Genomic DNA, 12778 nt, shown 5'->3' on the forward strand with positions numbered 1-12778 from the left:
AATGTGACAAAGTCTGAATAAGGAATGATGAAAGCTGCAAAGCAGCACACACCTTTTCCATTTGGTTGTTTCTAATCCTCGGTGCTTCTGAAAACTGAATTTTTGGGTAATGTTATATGGTTCTCTTCCACATCTTCTTCACCAATAGAGCTGGCTGGTATGCAGATATTATTTGAAAGCACAGATATTACCAAAGTTCCCACCTTGGCACATTGATCTAGTTGAAACAAAGCAAACCATACCTACTCTATCAAACCCCCAATTACTAATAGGAACAAGCAAAAATTAGTATCTAGATTATTAGATTGATGATTTAAAAGCATATTTCATTATATTCTTAATGAAATAGATTGGCATTAAAAGGTAGGAAAACCAATTACATTTATGTTTTAATAAACGTAAATAAAAGCCAATTAAAATTTTTTTTAACTTCTAGGGTATATACACTGGAGGGGGGGACAGCACAAGAAAGTCAGTTCAGGGGCTTTTTTATGAACAAACGGTACTCCCGTCTTCCCCATGAAATGCTTCTAAGCAATTCTGCAAACCAAAGCGGTCACGTAAGACAGTGAAAGGCGACAGCCTCTCGCACTCGTTACTTTTAATTCCCAAGGGGTCAGCATCTAATATTTTCACTTCTGGGTAAGAGAAAAGGCATTCTGGTCCATCAACTCGCCTACTCGCTCCTGGAGGACACTGACCAACTCTGCGATCACGAAGACATGCGTGTCGTCTATGTCCTGAATGATGAACTTCTTCCCGAGGGCATTTGACTCGTCCAAGTACAGCAGGAACTGCTTCATGGCAGGGTCACTGTCGAGAGAAAACACGTGATGAGGAGACAAGGACAGCGGGAACTGCTTCGTGGCAGGGTCACTGAGAGATGAAACACGTGATGAGGAGACAAGGACAGCGGGAACTGCTTCGTGGCAGGGTCACTGAGAGATGAAACATGTGACAAGGGGACATCCTGCTGTCTAGGTACGCCAGAAATGAAAACTGAGCACAGAGTGATTGAGGATGATTTTAAAAGTTGTAAAGTGTTCCCCAACCCCTCCCTTCTCTTCTCTGCCCCAAGGGTTGACGATTCACAGATGCAGCTTCATTGAGAACAGTTAGTGGAAGTTTAGAAGAGGCTGACGATGAGATTTTAAATAATAATTTGTCAGTGACAAGTGAAGCAAAAAGTAAAAGCAACAGTCACAGCTCTGGGTTTGGGTTAACAGGGACCCAAAGCATGGCCCTGTTGACTGATTTTAAAAATGTCAAAGACAATGTATGGCTGGTAAAAATATTCAAGTATTTTTCCCTTCTTTAATTCTGAACCTCGTAAGTCTGAACTACCATTTAGAATCTTTAAAGGAAATTCTAACCAAATCTCTTTGAGCATACTGAGCTCAAAAAAAGAGCTAAATTCAACTCTATTGGTGATTTTTAGCTTGGAATAAACAGGATAGCCATAAAGCAAAGAGAGAAAATTTTCTGAATTTATAGAATTGTTTTTTATAAAAACCTGAATCACAACAAAGGACATAATATAATATACAATAAAGTGTTTAGCAAAAGATGAATATATAAATATGTCAAGTTACATACAAATTTTTTTTAATTCTTAGAGAAAACACAGTCTTAGAGAAAACATAATTTCACATAATCTTTCGGTTTTTTTGAGGGATGTCAACATCAATTACAAAAATGACTATTTAATTCAAAGAGGTCAGTGTAATTTACTGAAAACCATATATATCGTATCGCTTTTAAGTACAAAATAGGTATATGTGAAGCTAACAAGTAATGGATTTCAATTACTAAATGAGTATGGTGCAAGGCATATTAACTATGAATAAAGTCAAGTCTTCCTGAAAAAATGACTGTCTTACTTTCAACAACTTACCTTCAAAAATAATTTTATTAACAATTTACTATGCTCTAAAATGATGTGAAAAAATAAGCATGTCTGCCCATGTCAGAAATGATGCAGAATTTAAATTTAGCTCCTAGTATGTTTGTTACCTTAGGTTCAGAATACTTAAGTTATATTTATCCACTTGTTTGGCAAAATTCAGTTAAATTCTATAGCTGCAGTATCAGAATGACCATACTAATGTAGGATATTGATTTGCTCAGAAGTAGTAAATACACTATTTTAAGTTTTATTCCCTCATTCAGTAAAAACTTACTGAGTACCTAACATGTGTCCAGTGCTATTGTGGTCTGGGGGATCCAACAGTGAAACAAACAATAATTCAGAACCCTTTCTATCGTGGAGCTTACAGTCTAGTGGTAACACTATGACAAACACACAAAAAGCAAGGAAACAGAATAAGAAATGGCAGAGACGACAGTGACGTGATCTTGGAAGTTTAAGTAGGGGCCTCAGGGAAGGCTTTACTGAGCAGGTGGTATCTGAACAAATGTCAGGAGGAGGCAGGGAGCGAACCATGGGGTGATGCGACGCAAAACTGCCCAGGCAGAGTGAACAGCAAGGCCACAGGGCTGGAGGGGGGCAACCGGTGGGGTGGAGCAGCACAAGATGAGGTCAGAGTTTTATCCTGATTTAACTTACAAACTGATTTGACTTTTAAATGTTAAGGATCATACTGACTGCAGGGCTGAGAAAAGACTGGTGGATGGTGGAGGCAAGGCTGGAAAGAGGGAGACCCATTAGAAGGTGACTGTGGTAATCCAGACAAGACACAACAATCTGGACCTCAGTGGTAAAAGTGAGGTTGGGCAGTGGCTGAGTGCTAGACATAGGCTGAATGTAAAGCCAATGTAACTTGCTGAGACTGGACTCGAGCTTTGAGAGAAATTAAGGAGATGCCAAGACTTTTGGCCTGAGATCATGGAGAGATGGAGCCGCCTTGCACTGAGATGAGGAGGAACACAGAAGGACAGGTGCACAGTTAAGATAAGGAGTCCAGTTTCAGGCATATTACCTTTGAGATGTCACCTGCATGAAGCGGCTGAGCAGGAAGCTGGATATACAATTCTGGATTTCAGCAGTGAAGTCGAGAATGAGGAGTTAGTCAACACTGTCTAGATGGCATTTAGAGACACGACCAAGGAGTGAGCAGAGCTAGAGAGGAAAGTCCAGGCAGCAAACCTTGGACACCCCAACTGCAAAAGGTTAGGAAGGAAAGGAGAAGCCAGCAAAACAGACTATAAAGTGACCACTGAGGTTGGAAGAAAACCTGAAGGGTACTTGGAAGCTATGGTAGCAAAGGATATCCAGGAAGAGGACGATCAACTAGGTCAAATGCTGTTAACAGGAATAACAAGATAAGGACTAAGAACTGACCACTGGATTCAGAAAGTTAATGGACCTTCACAAGAGCAGTTTCAAGACTATGACAACACAGGAGAGAATGTGACTGGAGTGGTTTTTAGATTGAGAGGACAGAAATCAGAAAAAAAGGGAACAGAGATGTTATCTTCTGAGAAATTCTGCTACAAACTGCAGGAAAATCAAGTGGGAGTTGGAGAAGGATGCAAGAAGCAAGAGAGTGTGTTCCACACCCTCCACCGACCCAGGTCGGGGGCAGCATTATAAGGCAGTAGAGAAAGAAAAGTTGAGAAAGCAGGACAAAAAGAGGAAAACTGTGGCAGAGGTGTCTTTAAATAGGGCAGGGAGGCTGGGATCCAGTTCCCAAGGAGGGAGGCTGGCTGGAGACGGGAGAAGAGACAAGTCATTCACAGTTAGCGTGGGGGCGGGAAGAGTGTATGGGCCCAGGTTCATGTGATAAAGCCTCCTGGATGCTCTGACTGCTTCCATTTTCTCAGTGAAACAAGAAACAAAGTGACCAACTGAGGTGAGGACAGGGGCAGTTTGTGTGATAAGAGAAGGTGAAATACCACATTTCATTCATTCCAGGAAGATTTTAATTATCTCCCAAACTGGGATGGATCTTAATTTAATGGCATGTCATTTTTAAAAGAGACATAACATGTTGCTAAATTTTAAAACTGATGGACTCTTAATCTGATGAAATATAACAGCTTGACTAGGAAACTGGGAGAACAAATGAACTTAGGAATTTGCAGGCTACATTTATCTAAGTCATGAGTTTAATAACAGTCATGAATTTGAAGTGAGACCGATCAGTATGCTCTCCAGCCATCTAGCGTTGTGGAAGTAAAGCTTCCCAACAGGGGGAGAGCTGGACTGAACCGGACCTGGTGAATGTGACCGAGACAGGGCCAGGGGAGCTGAGGGTCTTTAAGAGGACGAGTGAAGTGATGGAAGCGAGGCTGCGGGGCCCGTGCAGGACAGGGAGGAGCGGGGGGTCAACAGACTGCGGGCCTGGGAGGATCAAAGCAGCTGCCAGGGAGGTCCAAAGGAGCTGTGTGTGTTAGCTGCTCAGTCGTGTCTGACTCCGCAGCCCCATGCACTGTAGCCCACCAGGCTCCTCTGCCCATGGGACTCTCCAGGCAAGAACACTGGAGTGGGCTTCCATTTCCTTCTCCAAAAGGAACTATAGACCCAGGGCATTAGAGGGCATGAACTGGAAAGAGGAGGTAGTGGTCTGAGGCAGGTGCCTGAAACAGAGGTTTTGAAGAGACCGCAATATTGGTAGGTGTGACAGTGCAAATGAATGGCGACAGCAGGACAAGGCGAGCTCACTGGAAAAGGGGGTCAGGGAGCTGAGAGGTCATCGGGGGACTGAAGGGACTGCACACGTGAGATCACTGAAGAGTCTGTGGAGCCCTCCGGAAGAGCGACAGGCTGCCTTCAAAGAAGAACCTTCAAGGAAAGACTTTGGTGTTTGTGGATGATTACAAGGGAGGATTACTGGGTGGGCTCATCAGATGTGGAACTGGGGGTTTTCTGGAGGGGGGAGGGAGGATTTCTGGAGGTGGCAATGAGAAAGAAGGTAGATACCCATCCCATTTCTTGGCCCAAAGGTACAAGAGATATTAGAGAAAAAAGTCAACAGAGTGGGCTCAGGGGAAAGCTAGATTTTTATTATAATAACAACAAAAAAAAGGGAATTGGGGGGGGGGGGAAGAAGGATGGAAAGTTGAGAGAAGAAGCAGGGATCCAGGGGGTTCCTGCTCTCACTAGGTTCTAGAGGCCAAAGTGGAAAGGATGGGGCGGGGGCAAGAGGGAGGTAGAATTTAAGTGCTGATGAACAGAGCCATAAGGTAGTGAATGTAAAATGAATGAAGGATGACCTGGAAATCGGTGGCGTTTTGGGTGACTGAGGGCCTAGGAATGAGAGTCTCAAGGCTGATAATGACATGAAAGAGGAGAGTGAAAAAGTTGGCTTAAAACTCAACGTTCAGACCACTAAGATCACGGCATCTGGTCCCATCACTGCCTGTGCAGGATGGGAAAGACAACAGGGGTCTTCTAAAAATACAAAGAGAGGCAATGTGATGGTCACAGATTTAAGCAGATAGTGAGGATGTTAATTTACACTTGCAGTGACCCCCTAACTTTGGCAGTTACACAGAATAAAAATTTTAAGTAAGAAATTTTTGTAAAGCAACACCACCCTGTATGTTGAAAAATATCACTGAAGTAAACAATCATACCAATTATTGATACCCAGTCTGTGAAATATTAAAAAAAAGAGAGTTTCAAGAGTAATTCTAGAAAGAATCTGGCAGTAATGAAGTAGGCTGAACAGGATTCTTTCAGATCTTACAGAAATGAAAATGGGAAGGCCCACAGGACGGGGAAACAAAGCTTCAGCTTCTCTACAACTTCTGTCTTCCTGCTCAGACCCTTTTTGAAACCTCAGCTGCTGTCTCAACTGCTCCAAGCCTATAATGTAAAAGGAGGGTGGGTGGGAAGAGGTGGAGAAAGGAAGAGGAGACAGGTGTGGGGAGACAGAAACCACCCCGTGGCTTCAGCGCTCTACACCCAGGCTGTTCCCTCCCATCCCTGCGAGGAGGGACGTGCCTCTGTCTCTCTCGTGGTGACCCTGATGCCCACTTCACCCTCACGGCCTTTCCTGTCCTGAACTGCCTTAGACCCCAGAAGAATCTCAGTATCTTCTACAAAAAGCGCACATTCAGAGGCTTCCTAAAAAGATACACTTTAGGTGACAGGGCAAGCAATAGTTTTTTGTTAGCCCTTTAAAATAATCTGTGGGTCTAAATGGAACAATGAGGAGAAATAAGGACATTACAAATACTGCTGTCTGAATTGATACGTTATCTTGTTACTGTTTTGAGTGCAGTGCACTCACAGACTACACACAATTGACTAGTAACTGCTACTGGGATTAGAGACAGCAAGGGTTAAGGGGTTGTGAAGACTTTCATGTCCAGAAATTTTATAAATAAAATACATCTACATACTTTCCATTAAATAAAAGTTGAACAAACTGAAGTGCCAGGTGACTCACATCTGTGCTTTTAACCAATAGGTCAGTGTTTTCAAAATTTTTGCCATTTGCAGACTACCCTTGCCATTTTAGCCATCTCCTATTACATATGCATTATGTATTACTCAAGTGTTTTTTTTCAATTGCCTGTAAATCAAATTAACATTTCAGCTTAACTTCAGACCTAGTACAAAATCACCAGTCATCATGTTTTGTTTTCCTCTGATGAATTAAGATGGTCATAGAAAAAATATTTTTGTATATAACTAAATCACTCTGCAGTAAACCCAGAATTAACATTTTAAATCAACTGTACTCCAGTTAAAAAAAACCAAAAACTACTCTGATGTAACTTACCAAAAAGGAGGTCTATTGTACAAACCTTTTCTGTAATGAAACTTGAATTCAACCTATCAAGACCCACTCTAGTTCTCACTGTAGTAGTAGAGAAGCTCTAAAGGAACACTAATAATCTGGAATTTAAAGTGAGATTATACCCCTTGATTCAATTTTATTACCAAAATTCTTTCAGTAAACAAATATTTACTAAGTAGCTCTCTCTATATATATCTCAGGCATTGTTCTGGGTGCCCAAGAAACTTCAGTGAACGTGGCCTTCCTAAGAATAGAAAGCAAAGGCTCACAAAAGACATTATAAATACCGTGAAAGAATAGGACAGTGGTTAGACTGGTTTGACCTTAGTTCTGATTTGCTTTTCATATAGAATGTAGGTTTGGAAGCCAAAAGTGTAAGGACAAGACTGGTCTAATACTACCTACTTCTCCAGATTCTTTGCTCTCGTGCTGTGAACTGGCTGGAATCTGCACCTGTACTACAAATCTTCCTTGCTGAAGCACTTGCCAAACCAACTGCGATTAAGTATCACACCAGAGGTCTGCTCGAGCACCTGCAATCAGACGCAAACATGAGCTGAGCATATGCGGCTTGCTTCAGTAACTGCTGTGGTTGGCTCCATTTGGGAAACTCTTGGTGTGAGGCTGGCAGTCAACGACAAAGGTGGATCCCAACAAACAGGAAGTTTTCACCAACCTCATTTTGACAAAAAAATATGAAAATCTTTAGACTCTGGTATTTGATAAGCGTTGGGAAGAAAGAATCTTATGATATTCATGTACTTTTCAATTTTTCAATTCACTGACAGTTGGGACTAAATGGTCAATGTTATACACTATTTATTTTTTTAATGTAGATCTGTACTCCAATTCACCTAAGTGCTTCATACATCTATGAATATTATGAGATGATAAACAGAAGTATACAGCTGCTGTTGTATTATGAACAGTCTTCCCTTTGGCATCAAGTATAGACATGAGGGGACTGAAGGACTCTTTCGGGTACCACCATCCCAACAGGTGCACCCACTCATGAAGGAAGGGCCACTGGCCCTGGCCATGCCCTTTATGACTCTATTATTGCTTAGGCCTGGAGTCTTCTTGGAAGATCTGGATCTTTGGGAAGACAGCTGCCCTTTTGAAAAATCGTTCAGGCTACACTTTACGTTTCACCTTGAAAGGAAAAATTAAGTTTTGCAAGGATAGTTGTTGTTGCCTAGTCACTAAGTTGTGTCTGACTCTTCTGACCCCTTGTCCATGGAATTTTTCAGGCAAGAATATTGGAGTGAGTTGCCAGAGGATCTTCTTGACCCAGGGATTGAACCTGGGTCTGTTGGGTCTCCCATACTTGCAGGTGGGTTTTTTACCACTGAGCCATCAGGGAAGCCCCTGGCGTGGAATAGCATCCATCTGAAAAATAAAATCTAGTCTTGGTGCAAACCAATTCTTCACTGTGAAACTGATTACCAAACTTCGGCTGATTAAGAGCACTGTGTTAAAATCCTTTTGTATGCACAATTCTGACTTAGTAGATTTGGGGTGAGGTCTGAAAATTTTCATTTCTAACAAGCTCCAGATGGTGCTGGTGCTGCTAGTCTGGGCAATACATGGAAAAACAAGGTGACAGAAGGCCACTAGTGCCCAGGAACAATTTCGAGGCTGATCACAAGCAAACCAGTGGGAGCTGGAGACACTGGATCTTGAAGCTCTAGTATGGAAAAAGACTTGATACCATTCTGAAGTGTCAGTGTGAAATTTGAGGATTTTGTACCTGGTGAAATACTTCAGGTATACTGAGTTAAATAAATTTCACCTGTTTAATTTTACTTTTCAGTGTGGCTACTAGAAACCTTAAGACTAAATATGTGACTCATGTTATATTTCTACTGGATGGTGCTGCTTGAAATGTCAAGAGTATCCGAGGGTTTGGTCTTGCTCCTCCCTGAACGGTGCCACCATAGAAACAGTATCATCATTCATATGAAGGCTCACATTAGAGGTAAAGAAATGTAGACAGTAGTATTTTCAGACAATCAGGGCAGGATTCCCAGATGAAACAGAACTATTTGGTGGGGCAAAAAAAGCAGAGACTGAGCAAGACTGGTCCCCAGATTTTCAAACTGGGGATAATTGAGCCCTACTTTAGCTTTTTTTTTTTTTTTTTTTTTAACATAGTGAAAACTTTTATATTTGGAATTAGCCAGCTGGACTCAGTTTAGATGATCCCAATTTTGTTGGCAACATCCGAAGCATCATAGTCAGGAGCCAGTCGAACATATGCCTTCTTCTCTCCATCAGGCCTTATCAGAGTATTGACCTTAGCCACGTCAATGTCATAGAGCTTCTTCACAGCCTGTTTAATTTGGTGCTTGTTGGCCTTGACATCCACAATGAATACCAGTGTGTTGTTGTCTTCTATTTTCTTCATGGCTGACTCGGTGGTGAGGGGGAATTTGATGATGGCATAGTGGTCAAGTTTGTTTCTCCTAGGGGCGCTCTTCCGAGGATATTTGGGCTGCCTCCTGAGCCGCAGTGTTTTGGGCCGCCGGAAGGTGGGTGACGTCCGGATCTTCTTTTTCTTGTGGCTGTGGACACCTTTCAACACTGCTTTCTTGGCCTTCAAAGCCTTTGCTTTGGCTTCAGCTTTAGGAGGGGCAGGGGCTTCCTTTTTCGCCTTCGGCGCCATCTTCATGAAAAGCCCTACTTTAGCTTTAAGGAGCTAACTCTGCCCATAGCTTTTAGTTTCTCCTTTGGAATGTGTGCCTAGTTTAAGAAAACTTCAAATGGCTCTCTTGTTTTTTTCTCTTCTTTAAAGACCAAAGTTTGTGTGACTTTGGCAGGCCCTAAAATTCTAGTTAATCCCTGGTGATTTGAAAATACAAGCACTGTTCCCCTAAAGAGGATTAATTTAACAAATATGCTACCTGCCACTGACCAAAACTTGTTGGAAATAATGCCAATTACATCAATTCAACAGAGATGCTGAAAACTGGCACTAAGAAAAGACTCAGCAACAAAATTTGTCCCACTAGTTACTAAGTGAGAAAAATGAAGTTGAGAAAGCTCAAAGACTTGATTCATTCAGATCTTAAGAACAAAACAACTAAATGATTTTGGAAACAGCACACATGCAAATCAAGATTCAATGTGCAAAACAAACAAAAAGACTCAATGTTCAGATTTAAAACTTAATAAGTATCAAAACTACTAACCATTCTATAAGCACTCCTTTCAAGACGTTGACCATCTTTTCCCAGTCAGAAGGTGCTGATGACTCTAAAAATGCTAACAAAAGCCTAAGGTGACAAAATACAAAGGCATTAACTTCAATATCCTTTGGTGATTTACTTCTGAACAAAGGCAAAAAATTAAATGCCAAGACTAAACATATAAGTCTATGAAAGACATAGAGCTAACATTAGGAAAACATCCTGACATTCTGATCTTTTAACAAAATTCAAACGAGTCTATCTGGGATAGTAACAATGCACAAATCTTATTTGCAAACAAATCCCACCCCCAGTCAATCCTAATGAAAGCCTAATGGGGCCTAATTCCACAGCAATGTGGCCAATCCAGGTTTCAAACACGGTCATAATTCAAAAGATTTCTTTTCCCTACCCGGAAATATGATAAAAGGTAAAATTCTCGGAGACAGGAGTCACAGAACGGTAGCTTCGCAAGGGGTTTTAAAAATTATATGAGGCTCCGACCATCTCGTTTTACAGATGAGAAGGAGCAAAGAGATTTAAGTCGCATCTACCTGCAGAAAAAGAACAATCTGTGTCTCCGGATCTTGTGTTACTTTACCAAATAAAATGTGTACCCCAGTGACGTGTGCTTGAAGGCAAGGAACCCATTCAGCGCACGCCAAATTAACTCTTATTAAACTTCCACACCTGGGCGCTGGGCAATGACCCGCAAAAGAAATGCACACTTCAACTGCCGCGGGGCAGCCGCCCGGCCTCGTCAGAAAGAGACAGGACAGAATCCTGTATCCTCGCAACCTGAAAGACAGGTTTCTGGGACTTTCCCCTCTCCTCTTTTTTCCTTGGAAACCCACAGAGCTTCCACGGACCCCAGGCTCCCCTATGGCTCCGAGAACCGACGCCACGCACCTTCCACCCACGGACCCCTCAGCGCCTCAGCACCGACGACAGAGTGCGCATGCGCCTGCTACGTCATCGCGACCGCGACGGCCTCGCGGGTGAGGCGTGCCGGCGGGGAGGCGGGACGTGGGCGGGGCTTCTGGGCGGGGCGGGGCGAGGTGAGGGCGAGGTCACGTGCTGCCCGCCGCCGGTGGAGGGGCGGGGACTGGGAGCTGTGGGTCCGGGTGGGCTCCCCGCGGACTCGCTTCTGCTTGAGCAGCCAGAGGGCTGTGGCCGCCTCCGCGCGCCGGCAGGTAAGGAAGGGCAGGTTGGGCTCGTGGGTCGGGGGCGGATGCGGGCCTTGGCGAAGCCGGGCACTGCGGGCCATGGGGCGGGCGGCGACGCGGCGCTGCCGGGGCGCCCCAGCGAGGGCGCGCGGCCCCTGGCTGACCCGCTGACCTGGCGCTGGGCGTCAGGTGAGGGCCTATCTCCCCGCCTCTGCAGCCCGGCTCTTCTCTCCCGGTCGCCACCCTCATCTTAATTCCAGGCCCCGGCCGCCGAGAGCACCTGCCGGTACTGTCGGCCACAGGAAGGATGGTGAAAATGAGGAGGAAACAAGTCTCCGCAGTTCAGATCGGAACCTTTCAGACCACAGCTTCTATAGCTGTCACGCGAAAGGATGAATAAGATTGAATGCTGATGGGTCCTCCGAGCCCGGAGGGAAGACCCAGAGAGTTCTAAAATTACTTCCTTCCCCAGATTGGGATCTGTAGTGTAATATTCTGGCCACCTGATGCGAAGAGTCCACTCACTGGAAAAGATCCTGATGCTGGGAAAGACTGGGGGCAGGAGGAGAAGGGGATCAGAGGATGAGATGGTTAGATAGCATCACCCGACCTAATGGATATGAACTTGAGCAAACTCCAGGAGACAGTGGAAGACAGAGCCTGGCGTGCTGCAGTCCATGGGGTCGCAAAGAGAGTATTGGAGCTCTCTTTCTCTAATTGTTTTTTTTACCAGTCGAGAAATGAGGTTTCTTGATTTCTGTTACTTAGGTGAAATCGTACTTCTCCAATTGTGTGTTCGTGTGATTTAGGAACCTAGCTCTTTCATTTATTTCCCTCTTTCTTTGCTTCAAGTCTTTCCCGTCCGGTTGGTGGCCATGCTGTTGCGCATGCTCGCTCCTTCCCTCTCTCTAATCTGCTCCAAGTCTATTTGTTCCTAGATATATTCTCTCTCTTTTTTTTTCCTTCTTGAATGCATTCTCCTCTTTCACTGTCTCATCGGTTCCATCACATCAAACCTCCATTCTTGTGCTCCAGGTGGTGGTCAGATGCCTGCACATTAATGACCTGTGAGAACTCTAAAGAATGCCTCCCAACCTGAATTAGATCTCACTTCACCTTCACTTCAAAATCTGCTTTTCTTTCCATGTTTTTCCAAATCATCCAGATTTAAAATCTCCATTTTTTTACTTAATAAACATTTTGTGCGGTATATGTCAGACCCTATTCTAGACATTGAACTTACAGTGGTGAGCTAGCAACTAATTACAGGCAGGGAAAAGGACACTAAAAATCAGATAACTAGAAAGTTAACTGATATGATGTGATAAAGATGGACTGGAAGGGCTTCTTTTGTTAAGAGGTCATCAAAAATGGCCTTCAGTTCAAACAGATTTCTGAATAAAAGAGTAACTTCTATACACCCACAATAACTGGGAATTTTAATAATAAAAAGATGCTATTCATAACAGTATTGAAAACTGAAGGTATCTAGAAATAGATCAAACTAAAGGTGCATCATCCTTTAAGGAGAAAATTATAATGCTCTATTGAAACACATAAAAGAAGACCCAAGTAAATGCAGCTATATACCATATTCATTGGAGAAGGAAATGGCAACCCATTCCAGTATTCTTGGCCTGGAGAATTCTATGGACAAAGGAGCTTGGCGGGCTACAGTCCATGGGGTTGCAAAGAGTCAGACACAACTGAGTGA

General features: G+C 43.4%; 2 protein-coding genes and 1 pseudogene across 4 annotated transcripts in view; 1 reads left to right on the forward strand and 2 right to left on the reverse strand.

The window, feature by feature from the left end:
• Nucleotides 1–376: 376 nt before the first annotated feature.
• Nucleotides 377–10892, reverse strand: GTF2H5 (general transcription factor IIH subunit 5). 2 transcript variants are annotated; one of them, XM_020889358.2, is made up of 3 exons: nt 10808–10892; nt 9902–9985; nt 377–813 (listed from the first exon to the last, which is right to left on the reverse strand). In XM_020889358.2, the coding sequence occupies exons 2-3, from the start codon at nt 9934–9936 to the stop codon at nt 633–635; spliced, it is 216 nt and encodes a 71-aa protein (XP_020745017.1). In that variant the 5' UTR covers nt 9937–9985; nt 10808–10892; the 3' UTR covers nt 377–632. The 2 variants fall into 2 exon arrangements, with proteins under 2 accessions (XP_020745017.1, XP_020745018.1); XM_020889359.2 differs by having other exon boundaries at nt 10768–10839.
• Nucleotides 8862–9396, reverse strand: LOC110134698 (large ribosomal subunit protein uL23 pseudogene; annotated as a pseudogene).
• Nucleotides 10893–10979: 87 nt separating the features above from the next.
• Nucleotides 10980–12778, forward strand: part of SERAC1 (serine active site containing 1) — a 56127-nt gene continuing 54328 nt past the window's right edge. For both annotated transcript variants that reach the window (XM_020889360.2, XM_020889363.2), the window contains exon 1: nt 10980–11091. The gene's annotated coding sequence lies outside the window, so the exon portion shown is untranslated. The remainder of the gene's footprint in view (nt 11092–12778) is intronic.

The sequence above is a fragment of the Odocoileus virginianus genome, chromosome 34 (assembly GCF_023699985.2).
Source record: "Odocoileus virginianus isolate 20LAN1187 ecotype Illinois chromosome 34, Ovbor_1.2, whole genome shotgun sequence".
Classification (NCBI taxonomy): Eukaryota; Metazoa; Chordata; class Mammalia; order Artiodactyla; family Cervidae; genus Odocoileus; species Odocoileus virginianus.